A 15,514-nucleotide genomic window follows, 5' to 3' on the forward strand; every position below is an offset into this window, starting at 1 on the left:
ATTAGGACAATATGGAGAAATAGAAAACTTTCGAAAAATAGCAAGGGAGTCAGAAAAGTTTGCATGTATAATTAAATATCAAGTTTAGAATCTGTGCTGTAGTATTTCTGATTTCTGTCTATTTTTTGATAGCTTGATAGTGAAGGCTGACAGAAGAAAAACAAATAATGTGAAATGTGGTACTGCGTAAAGCTTTTGAGAAACCATGGACCAGCCAGAGTGACAAATGGATGGGTCCTAGACTACTGAATTTTAACATCTCTCTCTAGAAACTGTTGTTGGAACTATTATACTTCGGGCATATCATGAGATGACACATTAGAAAAGACAATGCTTGGTCTTAGGAAAAGAGGAAGAACTCATTATAAGTGGATAGGCTTACTCAAGGAGCCCAACCCTGAGTCTACAAGGCATAGAATCATAAGGTTGGAAAAAACCACATAGGCCATCTGGTCCAACCCCTTGCCATGTAGGAAAAGCACTGTGATGAAGTTGTGTGTAATCACTGAGAATATCATGTTAATTTATCTTCATCAATATCATAAGTATTTTCACAAAATTGAAAACAACATTTTTCTTTTAAGGGGTTTGCAACATTAATTAAGGAATGGCCTGGAAATCTCTATAATAATGCAATAATTGTCCAAGCAGTTGTAGACCATTTGAAGAAAGATCCACAGAATAGGACATTGCTGAAAACTCTGGCGGAATTGTAAGTATGATATGTTGTCGAAGGCTTTCATGGCAGGAATCACTCGGTTGTTGGTAAGAAAGTATGATACATTGACCAAGTGCTTCTGTTCTCTTTTTAAAACAATCAGTTGCACTTCCCTTCTGTACATTATTGCTTATTTGTCCTACTTTTTCCTTCACTTACTCAGCATAAGTAGAGAAGAAGTTAAATGTGTTTTGATTATGTAATTTTGAAATGCATTGTATCAGTGGAAGTCTCATTCTATGTCACAAGTGTTGTTTTCCTGCATCAAACCAGACTTTGCAACCTGACTGCAAATCTGTGATGGACCTCACCAACAGTCTGTGTCCTGTTGGGGTTTGCTTTGTCATTGCTGGCACCAGATACCCATTAGTCTTGTGTATGGAATCACTACCCATTTCTATTTCTCCCATTCATATGGCCTTGTTTTCATTTCCGTCCACCACTTCCAGAAATGGTTGCCTATACAAATGAGCTTTCTTCCGCCCAAGGTCTGGAAAAAATGAAAATTTTTGGACCTTGGGCTGCAGGCCCTGCCTATGAGTGTTGAGCGCTTGGCTGTAGGCCTTGCCTGTCAGGCCTATGAGTACTGAGTGCTCAGTGGGCAGGGCCTACAGCTGCGCGTTCGATGCTCAAGCCTACAGCCTAGCACTTGGTGCTCGGCTGTAGGCCCTGCAAGCTGGGCCTACGAGCGTCCAGGCCTATGAGGGTTGAGCGCCCGACGCTTGGCTGTAGGCTCTGCAAGCCGGGCCTATGAGTGTTGTTTGGGCCTCTGCCCCATGTAAGTCTCCCCGAGTCCCCACAGGGAGATGGTGGCGGGGTATAAATAAAGTTTTATTATATTATTATTATTATTTTATTATGACACAGCAAACAAGACAGGGCCTTCTCGGTGGTGGCTCCCCGGCTGTGGAACACCCTCCCCACAGAAATATGGCAAGCCCCAACCCTTTTTAGTTTTAGAAAATCCCTGAAAACATGGCTATGTGCCCAGGCTTTCGAAGATTAAATGATAAAGACGACCCGGACTGTTTTACGACTACAGCACGAGGATTTTGGATGAATGGATTTTAATCATATGTTTTATATTTTTATATTGTTTTAATTGGATTTTCATTGCTGTTTTAATTATGTGTAGGCATCGAATTGTTGCCAATTTTGTACGCCGCCCTGAGTCCCTTCGGGTGAGAAGGGCGGGATATAAATGTTGGAAATAAATAAAATAAATAAATAAACTGGATTTGGGCCCAACTCTAATACCCATCACACCTATGAGCTTGGCCAAAGCCTAACTCCCCCATCACTGACAGGAATGGCTTTAAACATATATAAGTGCAGAGTTCTAGAGCTTAGGTGATGAAAAATGAGATTTCATTTCAGATTTCATTGCTACTACTAGCAATGGTAGTGATAGTTGTGCACTTTCAATACACTTGTAATGTATGGTGACCCAACATATCAAAAGCTGGTCTAAGGGCCCTTCCACACAGCCCTATATCCCAGAATATCAAGGCAGAAAATCCCACAATATCTGCTTTGAACTGGGTTATCTGAGTCCAAACTCAGATCATGTGGGATTTTCTGCCTTGTATTCTGGGATACAGGGCTGTGTGGAAGGGCCCTAAATGTCCTGGTCAAGTCCTATTATATAGGGCATATATAGTAGCATGACTGATGAGTTTTTAAGTGTTGTTTCGTAAGACCGCCTAATATAGCAACCCATGCGTCAGCTTATTTTTAAGAATATACCTTTTGAATACAACATCATGTTCTCCACACCTTTTAAATTCAGTAATGATTAAGTTCTGCTTCTTTTGTCTTTCTAAACTCTCCATTTTATATTATAAAGGAAAATGGACATCCATTGGTTTTGATAACTAATTAAGTGTTCAGGTGGAAAGGAATATGGGCCACTTTACATCAGCAAAAGATAAATAAATAATCCAAATGGCAGCACAATTTTTCCACTTTGTAGGGATTTAATTTCTATAGTAAAGTCATTCTCATATTGGGAAAACTGTTTTCAAAGCAAGCACATGTTTTGGACTTGAGCAAAACCTTTCTGTCAGTGGTTTTCAACCTGTGAGTCCCCAGATGTTTTGGCCTTCAACTCTCAGAAATCCTAACAGCTGATAAATTGGCTGGGATTTCTAGGAGTTGTAGGCCAATTTGGGGACCCACAGGTCGAGAACCACTGCTTTAGTTCATGATTCAAGTTTAAAATGACTAGGATAAATGTTTAATTCTAGCAGCTCTCCACTTCAGAGTAATGTTAAAACTTTCTGTTGATCCTTAGTGCTGGAAAATGGTCGGGGAAATCTTATCCTGCTTTTAAGTGTGTTTCATTCCCTTCTGTTTCTACATATTAAAAACGATCCCCACTTTTTATATATTTCCTGACCTCAGCCAAAGGCAAGTGTTTGAGTTTCCTGCATTTCATTGTGATTATTTTGAACTGTATTTCTCCTTATTTTTCTCTTTTGGTGGTGTATGTCTGGAGAGAGAGAGATTTGTAAATAGGAATGTTTTAAGGGTGGTCAACCTGAGTATGAGTAATACAAACAATTAGGACAATTTCAGGAGATACCTCTATCTAGCTATCTATTTCTTTAAATTGAGCTGAAACTCTTTCCTCCTCAAGTTGTTGACTATCCTTGAAGCGTTTCTTAATCAGAAGATGTGGCATGAGTTATGGATCATTGAGATGACTGTATGGAAGAAAATTAAAGAAAAAAATGTACCCAATTGCTTTTTAGTACATATACTGTATATAAGAAGTGTTTCCTATTATTCCAAATGATAGTAGAATATTGTCTCCATCTTTGAGTGAATGGCTTTTTTCAAAGTTTGACAGCCAGGCCTGTTTGTAACATATGATCCCCTTTATCAGGTACACCTATGACCAACGCTACCGAAAGGCTCTTGAAATTTACCTCACGCTGAGACATAAAGATGTTTTCCAGCTGATCCACAAACACAATCTTTTCAGCTCCATCAGGGACAAAATTGTTCTGCTAATGGAGTTTGATTCAGAGGTATGATGGCTTTCAAGTGGGGTTTTTAACACTTTTTTGTCTGTAAGAATTTGAACTGAGTAAAAAATATAATTTAATCATTCAAACTTCATATTTTGGATAAAGTCTGACATGTAAAAAATGAAACAACCAAATGATTGAGTAAATGTTATGTTTCCAGCAGCTTTATTGCAATGTTTATTCCTCATTTCTGTAAGAGATCCAAACGTTTCTAAAACTGTGGTCACATAAGACTATGAAAGTAATTCATATTTTTATTGCTTGCATCCATAAATCTTAAAGGAAATGTTCATTTGCAATCAGCATAAACAAGACAGAGACCAATCATAAGACATTTGAAATTAGCATTTGCTGATTGAATCCTATAGAAAGCAAAATGAACCCTATACAATGCATAATGAATTATCATTGTTTGTGGGGTGGGGGTATACTATGTACATCACATGTGCAATGTAGATATTCTCTACATGTTTCAACTGCATTGTTGACTAACTTACTATCGAAAGGCTCCACATACTTCAATTTGGATTAAAGAAATAAAATGTGTCTGCTATGGCAAACTCCCAGTTGGACAAAACATATAGGAAGGGGAAAACATTTGAGTCTCTACTCAAAAGCATCAGGTCTGCTTTCATTTTGTCCACTCAGTTACTGTTTCTCAAGTCTCTATTAAATAGTTGTCAACAATTTGTATCCTACATCCTCTTCAGTTTTGATTCTCTCTAGAGAGGAACCTTCCCTTGCATTTCTAGTCATGAGAAAAATAAATATAGAAGTTTTATTGGAATGAATGACCTAGAGTTATATAGTCATAGAGTTGGAAGATGTCTTATGGGACATTAAATCCAACCCTCTGCTCAGTGCAGGATCTCCAGCTAAAATATCTCCAGCTATCTGATCTCTTTTTGAAGACACCCAAATAAGGTGACACCACCACCTCTCTAGGCAATTGGCTCCATTGCTGAACTGCTCGTATTATCAAGAAGATTTTTCTAATGTTTAAGAAGCAGTGCAATAAACCACATAGCAATGTGTGTTGTCCACAAGACAGAGAATTCAATCATAATCTGTATGCAAGCATTATTTTAATATAGATATATTTCACACAACTCTTCCTTCTCATGAACTTTTTTGGTTTCAGAAAGCAGTTGACATGCTTTTGGATAATGAAGATAAAATCTCTGTAAGTATAACTATTCAATTATTTTGTTATCGGTATATTGCCTCCTGTTATCATTAAGTGATGTGAATAAGATATTGGCCACGTTAGTATCCACAACTTATGCATCAATTCTCTTGCCTTTTAGATCGATAAAGTTGTGGAAGAATTAAATGACAGACCTGAATTGCAGCATGTGGTATGTATGGTGGTTTTGGTATGGGTCTCTTAACAGGTGTCATTTGAAACAGATAAATCTTTCTACTTGAAGACATCTGAAGGCCCTTCCAAACTGCAGGCCCTGTTGGACTTTTACCTTAGGCGTCCAAACTACATCTCAGGAAAAAACAAATAAATTTGGGACAAATATCTTTTAGGGCTTTGAGAGTGGGGTTGGGGTGGCCCCATTCCAGTGCAGTAGTCACCACGCTGGAATGGGGACAACCCCTGGGAAAGCCTGCTTCTATTGGGCTGGGTCTGTAGGGACTTAAACCGACTCCGAAGCAAGTTTAAGCCATGTGTGGAAGTGCTCTGAGTAGTCTGTGCCTTCAACAGCAGTGATGAAACTGGCATAATATAGAATAATTTCATGGACAAAACTCTAGCATTGTCATTAAACAAATCAGCCGTAGACTGTGTTAGGCCCTCTATCATCTGTCATATAGGTTAGGTAACTTGGATGGGACTAAAACTCGTCTTAAGCAGCACAAAGACTAAATATTGGAGGAGGGACAAAGTGGCTGATGTTTCTTTCAGTTTTGACTGGAAAAGTAGAGTTTGAGTATTTTGTCAGCCTGCAGAACTGCTTTGGTAGCTTGATGAAGTTAGCTCATTTGAGGGCTGCAAATGACCTTAGAATCCACTTTCCCAACCCCTGCTCAATAGTGGCATACTTGCAGCATTATATGGGCTGAAAGATATTGGATTTACTAACTGACCAAACTCTTTTGTCCTTTCAAAAGTTAGTACTCTCCTCTTTCCAGATTTTGCTCTACAGTTGCTTCCTTTCTTATTTATTGTCCACACTGGCTGAAACTGATAGCACTGGCTAACACACATTTTGGTGCCACAAATGTTAACCCTGTATCTGTATATTTGACCTGCTGATTCCAAAAATAATACCAGTTTTCCCCTATTGGGTCTAGTTTTTGACATACAGATCATATGCCATCTACCAGTTGCCATCTGTTCACTCATAGAAAACCATGAGAACCTCTTCTAAGAAATGTAATGCTTCTAACCAATGTAATTTTTTGAATCAGTGCCCCAAATAACCCCAGGAGCCCCAGATTTTTTTTTTGTTTGGTTGGTTGTGTAGTCATTGTAATTGAAAACATCTGAGGGTGTTTGATTCCAGTGGTCTGGCTTGGAAACTGACTTCTTCTGTATCTCTCCCATGTCAGTTTTTGAGATCCATGAAATATACTCAAGGTAGCAAGGTTTTAACATGACGGATGCCCTCTGTGGTTATAAGAGAGAGCTTCCCTTGAATAATGAATTGCACTCTAGTCCAGAGCACCTTTCCAATAGTAAGAGTTACTCATTTGGACCATCTTTTGTGATTGAGTACTATGTTCCCAATTCTGTCTCAGAAAATGTGCTGTCTTAGTTTAAAGTGAGAGTATTTAGGCAGAAAAGAATAGGTTGTCGAATTATACTGCTGCTTCTCTTAAGTATCTCACCTCCATCCCTTATAAGATGTGGAAGACAAAAGATCTGACCTCATATTTTCCGTGTGCATCCATGATTTATGCTTTTCAGTCTTACAGAGCTGATATTTTTTCATGATTTGTGCTTCTGTTTGCTTTTGTAGTATTTGCATAAACTGTTCAAGAGGGACCATCACAAAGGACAAAGGTATCATGAGAAACAAATCAGCCTTTATGCAGAATATGACCGACCAAATTTACTTCCCTTTCTCAGAGACAGCACCCATTGCCCTTTAGAAAAGGTGAGACCTGTATCTTAAACTATCTCCTTTGACTAAATATGAAAGCTGTTAGTTATGTAGTTTCTGGTACATTTCACAAACTTGCTCATGACTATGTGACACTTTGGCTTTTTCTAACAAAAATTACCCCCCCCCCCCCCCCCCCAGTTTGTAATACAATTTGAATTCATGTTAGGTACTCTATGTGAAATGCTTCCCTCTGCTGGAAAACATGAGAACTGTACTAGTCTTTTTCTTGTACTTAAAGTACTGCTGTTTCCTATCCTATTTTTGTATATTTCAGTGAGTCTCCATTTCTTAGCATACAAGCATTTCTAGACCTATTGATTCATTTTTGTTGTTGTTTGTTGCGTGCTTTCAAGGTGATCCTATTATGGCGCTTTCCTGGCAAAATATGTTTAGATTGGGTTTGCTCTTGTCTTCCTATGAGACTGGGGGCCCTTCTACACAGCTGAATAAAATCCCACAATATCTGCTTTGAACTGGGATATGTGTACACAGATAACCCAGTTCAAAGCAGATATTATGGATTATTCTGCCTTGATATTCTGGGTTATATGGCTGAATGGAATGGCCCTAAGTGAATGTGACTTTCTCAAAGTCACTCACTGGATTGCATTGAGAATTCAAACCATAGTCTCCAAAGTACAACACTCAAACCACTTCACCACACTGGAACTCTGCATCACATTAACAATAATCTTTTCAATGCCTGGGAGTTTTTCCTTTCTTGATTAATATTGCGATTAATACTTTGCAGTCATAACTGTTTATCTTATTGTTGCACTTTCTTGTGGAATGATATATGATGGGGATAGAAAAGATAACTTTCCCTTTGAAGTAACATAGAAAGAAGCACATTGTATAAGGAAAATCCCAGGTTTCTACCTGGTGAACCCTCACCTGAGAGTAGCAGCCACTCCTGGCCCCCTAGGATGCATGTGTTTGTCAGTGTTTGCCCCAGTGAGATTTTTTAATTTTGTTGTACATGTAATACATATTTGGCTTACTCTTGGGAAAATAGTGAGTGAAGAACTCCCAAAAATATGACTGAAATATAAACAAAATTGCTAATGACCCTTGAGGTTTTCCCAAAGTAGCACTGATACATAATGTATCATAGGACCATTTCAATTATTATAGGTAATATGATTACAGGGTTCCCTCACTTATTGCTGGGGTTAGGTTCCAGGACCACCCGCAATAAGTGAAAATCCGCGAAGTAGGGACACTATATTTATTTTAATATTTATACATTATTTTAGTAGTTATACACTATTTTAAGTCTTTATCAACCAACTGTGTGTTGATAAATGACCTCCTTCTCCTCCTGTTGCTGTTTGGGCTCCTTTTTTCTCCCTTTGGCTTCTCCTTCCACCCTTCTTTAGGCTGTAAATTGTAATTTTTTATTATTTATAATAGTCTTTTAGAGTTTATTGAAAAACCGCAAAACAGCAAATCTGAAAAAAGTGAACTGCGAAGTAGTGAGGGAACACTGTACAATTCAAGTTATAGTCAAACATTTGCTGCAAGCACTTTTCTGTCATTTTTTTAAAGTTTCGGGCTCCTCAATGTTACTTACTTTTTCAAATGCAGAAGTAATATATCCTAATTAAGAACTGTAGTGGGATCATTTATGTTGCTTTTTAGGTTCTACTATTATATCCATTTAAGTAGGAATCAGTCCCATCAAACTCAGTCGAATTTATTTCAGCATATACACGTATGTGTGTTTGTATGTAGTGTTGTTCAATTCATCATTACTTTGAAAAGAGGTTTTTTTTAAAAAAAAAAAAAATACTAATTTACTTTGATATTAATGTTCTAATTTTTCAATTGAAGGCTCTGGAAATCTGCCAGCAAAGAAACTTCGTTGAAGAAACAGTTTATCTTTTGAGTAAGTAACTACATTTTAATAAATAACAATGTCCTTTATCTAAAGATGACAATGAACATTTCAGGCCAATATTGCTAGGATTTCTTAAATCTCTCCCAATTCTGGAAAGCTCCTGGTTGAGTGACCTGCTTCTTTAAAAATCTGAGGAAAATATGAAGCAATTGTAATTATTGTCTTGCCTCCACCTTCTGAATATCAACCCAAGAGCTCACTGCTCTTGAGCAATGCTGGTGGCAAATCTCTGACTGAAATTAAGGCAGTGTTGTGACACCCACCAGAAATGTATTTCTTCATGTCAGTGATCTTCTGATATTATCATTTAATAGTGACATGAAAGTTAAAGGAATGATCCTGAAGATGGAAATGTGTTTATTGTTCTGCGAAACCATTCTGGTCGGCAATTATAAAACTATATGCACATGCTAATCCTGAACTGAGACTGTTTCTGAAGTTTGCATGCTGTCCTTCATGATTTTTCAGTGGGACTTACGCCCACAAATGGAACTGTACATAAGATTGCAGCCTCCCTCGCTGTTGTCCCCACCCCATCTTTAGAGATTATCCAAGGACCTTAACTGTAGGACTAAATCCCTGTCAGTTAGTACCATACTGTGGTTTAATAACTCCTCCTTGTTCAGACCTTTGCAACAATTGAAATGTGTTTAGGCTTCTTTGATTTCACTCAGAAAGATATTGCATTAATACAGAAAAATACTCATTTGTCTTGTAAAGATAAGAACAGAGGGGATATGTTTTAAAACAGAACAATGGATGGTATTTTTCCTGCATCACTTACTCTTTATGAATAGTCCTTTGACAATTCCTGGCTTTTATCTTTCTAGGTAGAATGGGCAACAGCCGAAGCGCTCTGAAGATGATCATGGAAGAATTAAATGATGTAGATAAAGCCATTGAGTTTGCCAAGGAGCAAGATGATGCAGAACTTTGGGAAGACCTCATCTTATATTCCATTGACAAACCACGTAAGCAAAGTCAACTTTGGGTGTGTGTTTTTTTAAAAGTCTTATAGTTGCATAGGTCTCACCTCCCTCAAATGGGATCCCCTCAGCTCAATATTAGGATCCCGATGAATTTTCTTAATGCCTTATTGTGACCATTTTAGACATTTACACAAATCTGTTGTGTAATGTTTACAGTGGACTCTGCAGAAGATGCTTCAGCTGTACTTCCTCAAAAAGTGAAATCAGCCTATTTAGCAAGTGTTGCAAATGCTGATTTGTGATCAGTGTATGTTTTATTTTTTTTTGTCCATTTTATATAGCTATATATCTGGAGTCACAAAATTATTTCTTGAGCCAAGAGAAGCCCTGGTCTAGTGCAGTGCGACTGCCTGACTTTGAAAAACCTTCTCTGAATGGTTGTCCAGCTATTCATCCATCAGACCAACAGAACACATTCTTGTGTTTGAATGAGTTGGGGAATGTGTGCATGTGTGTGTAGTCAAATATGCAAAGATCAGGAGAATCATCATAATGTATGCTCAATAGTACATAAACAATATTGTCAGATTGGTTTGGCCCACATGTTTATTAGAAGCAAACTTGAATTGCAATGTAATTACTATAGCTGAATTCCAGTGTAATGAAGTACTAGGGCATACTAAATAAATGACATCTCATTCTGCAGCATCTGGCACTGATAAGCATAAGTGATGACACTATTCCACAGCTGCTAGGGCACGTGCTGTTGCCTGCTAAATTCAGTATTTCTATTTCTGAATGTTCTTCATGAAATAAAAAACATGAGCATCACTGGTGAAAAGTTGCATGCCATAAGCCAATTGAATTGCATAGCTTTATAAAATGAACTTAAATTTGAAAAATAGACCTTCTGTCAGTACACCAATTACTTCTTATTCATTCTTAAAGATTAATGAATGCCACCTGAGAAATCAACTCTGTCTTGAAAATGAATGAGACCCTCCCCGTTGTTTAAAAATCAGTTCTCATATATGAAAGAGACACATCTCAAGATGCACCAAGTTATCTTCATTATTAAAAAGTATAACTGCTTGTGCCATGTAGACATGTGTATCTTTCATGCCTGGTTCAGTTAGATGTTCTCTGAATTTTATGTTTGTTTTAGCTCAACATTACATCCCCTCAGTACCAGTATGTTCCTGTATATCAGTTGATTGGTGGGATGAACAGAAGGGTGCTGTTTTTCTCATTTTCTGATCACTGGAAGCAAAATCCACAGCCATAGGTTTAGGTATTCCTGTGATCCAGCATGGCTTTTCTTCTGTTCTTCTGTTCTTCAGTTAGACCCCCCCCCCCCTTTGTGTTTCTACAGCTTTCATCACTGGCCTATTAAACAATATTGGGACCCATGTTGATCCAATCCTCCTAATCCACCGCATTAAAGAGGACATGGAAATTCCAAATCTGCGAGATTCACTGGTAAAAATTCTCCAAGATTACAATTTACAGGTAAGATTTTACTGGGTTTCTTTCTAGCTTACATTACTCTTATCTTTTTTTTATTTTGCCTTGAAGGAAGGAGGAAACCAGTCATTTAAGAAAGTCAATCTAAAATAACAATTATGCCAGGTTGTTAACTGGAGCAAACTACAGGGAGAGATCTACTCCCTTGTTTAAGGAGCTCCACTGGCTGCCGATCATTTTCCGGTCCCAATTCAAGGTGCAGGTTCTTACCTATTAAACCCTAAACGGTTTGGGACCCGCCTACCTTCGTGACCGCATCTCCCCCTATGAACCCACTCGTCCTCTTCGTTCATCCGGTAGGGCACTTCTTTAGCTCCCGCCACCATCCCAGGCTCGGTTGGCGGGGACGAGGGAGCGGGCTTTTTCTATTGTGGCTCCCCGGATCTGGAATTCCCTTCCGGAGGAGATCCGGCAAGCACCCACCGTGGCTTCCTTCAAAAAGCTTCTTAAAACCTGGATCTTCCGCTGCGCCTTTGGATAACCGAACCCATAGCTATAGTAGTTGCACAGGCCATCTCTATGACTTGAAACACTGCACTTTATTCCTCTGCCCCAAAGCTTCTTAGAATATAACATTGCCTCTCCAGGCCATCCTCTCCTCCATCCCAGTGGTCCTTTTTTTCTGTGATTCATATGTTATTTGAGTGATTATATTGTTTTTGTTTATGTGATTGTTTTAGTCAATTGTTATGGGGTTGTTGTTTTTTTGCATTCTTACAGCGTTTTATAGTGTTTCAGTGTTTTATTGTACAATGTTTTATGCTGATTTTATATTGGAAACCGCCCTGAGTCACTTTTGGGAGAGAGGGCAGTATACAAATAAACTATTACTTACTTACTTACTTGATACATTTGTTGTTGTTGTATGCCTTCAGGTTGTTCCCAACTCATGGTGATTCTTAAGACAAATTTATCATAAAGTCTTCTTGCCAAGATTTGTTCAGAGGGAGTCTGTCATTGCTTTCTTCTGAGACTTAGAAAGTGTGATTTGCTTAATGTCACAAGTGCCTCATACTGTTCTTTGTGAGTCTATATTACCACCTAATGATTTGGAACTGTTATTAATCACTTTTTTCATAGCTGCCGAATGACACCATAATTCTCAGTGCAGTCTCCAAAAAAAATTGCTCAGAGGTAATGAATTTTGCCGAAGATAGTAACTGAGTAGAATTCAATGTACTGAGTGGAAGGCAGAGCTGGTATTTCATCCTAAGTCAGAGTTCAGCAAGAGTAGACTACATCAACACTTCTGAAACACTTGAAAGCAAAATTGGAGGTGATTTTATTTTGCAAATGCTTCATCTACTAAGGCTCATTAATTATTATTATGTTTATTTATTCCCCGCTTTTTCTCTCCACAAGGAAACTCAAAGTGGCTTAGGGATGGCAATAGCAGTCTTAATACCTTAAAGCAGGGATGTCAAATTCAGTTTCATCAAAGATCACATCAGCTTTATGGTTTCTTCAAAGGGTCATTGAATTCATGGACAGAGAATATCAAAATCCATAATTTTGGCCCCCAAGCCTGCCCTCAGCTTATACATGGGGTCAACTTATACATGAGTGTGAATGGTAGATATGCTCTCTTATAACTTGACACTTTTCAGAAACATATGTATTTAATCTGAGAACATGTGGCAGTGGAGTTTTACAAGCTATATTAAGTCTTTTTATATTACAACCAATTGTCAACTAGGCCATGAAACATCTCTACAAAAGTGTGTAGAGGAACAGTCATCTTTGAGTTCTCTGCATCGTTGTGCATTTCTGTTGGCATATAATGCAAGCCTTCACTTTCGTTGCTGGGAATAGAGATCTAGCAGCATGGTAGTAGATCATCCAACTCTCATCAAAAACATGCTCCATATCCATCTCACTAACAAATGCTCAGAAAAAATCCATGTTGAGATGATTAAGTTAATTCCAAGACAAATAAGTTTGCCCAGATGATATAGTAACTCAGATGTATTTTTCTTTTAAAACAGTGCCTCAGGGGTCCGACACAATGTTTAGAGGAGTAGTATGAAGATCACTAAATTTTGTAATGCGGTTGTCATCATTGCTGGAATGATTTAAGTCTCCCTAATAATAATGGCAGTACTATGAGATGAAGGTGTTCCAATATTCATGGCAAGGCAAGACATAGTTGTCTGTCTGGAATTAAATAGAAAGTAAGTTAAAGCTGCATTCTAAAAGTGCTTGTATTTTATATCTCACTCTTCAATGAGATGAATATTAAATCATAAATAAAGCAGACTACTGACAGCTGCAGTTTAATTTATATAGCCATAAAATTGTGCATTCTCTTAAAGTGGAGCCACTCATGCATCAAAAGTGACACATGCCCGGGAGCAGTGTTTAGCTAACAGAGAATAAATTGCTGTTCCACTGGCAGTGTTTTCTTATTATAATTAAATCACAATCGGAACTCTGACAAGGCTGCCAGAATGAGCCAGATTACATTGAAATTTAGGCAATAAAACAGTAATTTCCTAATTTCAACTCTTGACACACACACACACACACACACACACACACACACACACACACACACACATATATATATATATATATATATATATATATATATATATATATTTCAAGTATCATTTTCAACAGCCTTGCTTTGCAAAGCCTGTGGACAAAAATCAATATTTTGCTCTCACATATAAGCAAAAAATGACCATTTCCCAGGACAGTCATGGCATTTTGAAACCCTGTTTTTCACCTCTGGTATCTTACCTTTGTTTCCCAGTTCAACCAGTTGTGTCAACCATTATTGCCTTCACAGTCCCCAATCGCTCCTTCTTGCTCTTGCCCTGATTCTCTTTGCTGCCTATTTTTCTCACGCTGTTCCTGAATTCCATGTTGGCAGTTTTGTTGACAAAAGGAGAAAATGACAACCAAAGGTGTAAGGAACTCATTTCAGTGTCTGCATTCCCCTTCACCAGTGTTTTGATTCAGGATGTCATAGACATTCATAATGCATCTGGTTAGGGATCTCTTTTTTACAAACACACACAGGAACATTGGTCCCAAGCAATTAATATTAAAGTCATTTTAATTTTCATAATACAATGTCCATGTCCTCCAGGCATTTTGGACTTCAACTCCCAGAAATCTAGTCAGCTTACCAGCTGTTAGGAACTGTGGGAGCCAAAGTCCAAAATATCTGGAGGCCCAAAGGTTGAGGACCACTGATCAAGTCAGTAGAAGTGGACTTCTTAGTATCATAACTAGTATCATAACTATTGCCCTTTTAGTCTGCCACTACTAGGCAACCTGCCATTAGTGCCATTCTCTTGGAGGTTTCAGTGTTGAGCCATCTTTGTCTTCTGGAAGATCATTTCTGCTAGATACATTGGCTGTGAACCAGCAACTTGTAGAGCAGGGGGGTCTGGTACTAGGCTAGGAATTTATCTGAAATTGTGTGTTGAAGCGCAGAAGTTATTTTGAGCCACAGCAAGAAATTGCATAGTACAAAGCTGGCCCTCTGATTGAGAAGTAATAAACTTCTAGCCAGGTTTGATATTATATGTCCTGGAAGCACTGGTTAACAAGGCAGTGCTTTTGCCTGCTATTAATTGAACTTAGATAATGTACTATTTGTCTGTGTGTGTGTGTTTGGTCTCAGAATAGAAGGTACTTAAGAGTGTCTTACCAAACAGCCCATGCCCTTCAGCACCTTTATGTCAATTCAAATGGCTCAGCACCTAAAAACCTTTTTTAATCTGCTACTCTAAACTTGCCAAATGAAATCTAACAAATAACTTCCTACCCCTGCCATGGATGTTAGCAGTAGCTTTTCTGGACATTCTAAGCCACCACACTGGACCTCACCAATCATTATTGCCAGTTAATTCATTTAGTTAAATAATTTGAGTCATACCAAGAACTGCAAGACCCCAGGAGGTTATCTCAGCAGTACCATAATTCACTGATGATGTCACCTCTGCAGTCAAAGAGGAGGGACAGCGATCTGATTCATCCTCAATGGAGAAGTCTTCCAAAAACAGGCTAATCAAATTGTACACTTCTCTTGAAAACATTATTTCCTTGAGCTTAACCCAAAACTCCATTTGCTGAGGCAAACCTTCCTCCACCAATCCTTCTGTTTTCCCACAGTAAAGCCTACAAATAATACTTAACTTATTTCAACTGTTTTTGACTAAACCAATGAAGATAAATGGGATGCTGCCATTTGAAGGAAACAAAAATTTAATATTGCCCCCAAAATGCATTCTCTTTTTAAGCCATGAAGGACTGAAATGTCTGTTTAGTGGTCACAGTGT

General features: G+C 38.2%; 1 protein-coding gene across 3 annotated transcripts in view; it reads left to right on the forward strand.

The window, feature by feature from the left end:
• The window catches only part of vps41 (VPS41 subunit of HOPS complex), a 150,125-nt gene that overhangs the window by 120,769 nt on the left and 13,842 nt on the right, over positions 1–15,514 (forward strand). For all 3 annotated transcript variants that reach the window (XM_003222333.4, XM_008112861.3, XM_062958094.1), the window contains 8 exons: positions 585–712; positions 3,606–3,750; positions 4,892–4,933; positions 5,058–5,108; positions 6,723–6,860; positions 8,703–8,757; positions 9,600–9,740; positions 11,071–11,207. In XM_003222333.4, coding sequence (XP_003222381.2) covers positions 585–712; positions 3,606–3,750; positions 4,892–4,933; positions 5,058–5,108; positions 6,723–6,860; positions 8,703–8,757; positions 9,600–9,740; positions 11,071–11,207 — 837 coding nt within the window. The remainder of the gene's footprint in view (positions 1–584; positions 713–3,605; positions 3,751–4,891; positions 4,934–5,057; positions 5,109–6,722; positions 6,861–8,702; positions 8,758–9,599; positions 9,741–11,070; positions 11,208–15,514) is intronic.

This window comes from Anolis carolinensis, chromosome 6 (genome assembly GCF_035594765.1).
Source record: "Anolis carolinensis isolate JA03-04 chromosome 6, rAnoCar3.1.pri, whole genome shotgun sequence".
In the NCBI taxonomy this organism is placed as follows: Eukaryota; Metazoa; Chordata; class Lepidosauria; order Squamata; family Dactyloidae; genus Anolis; species Anolis carolinensis.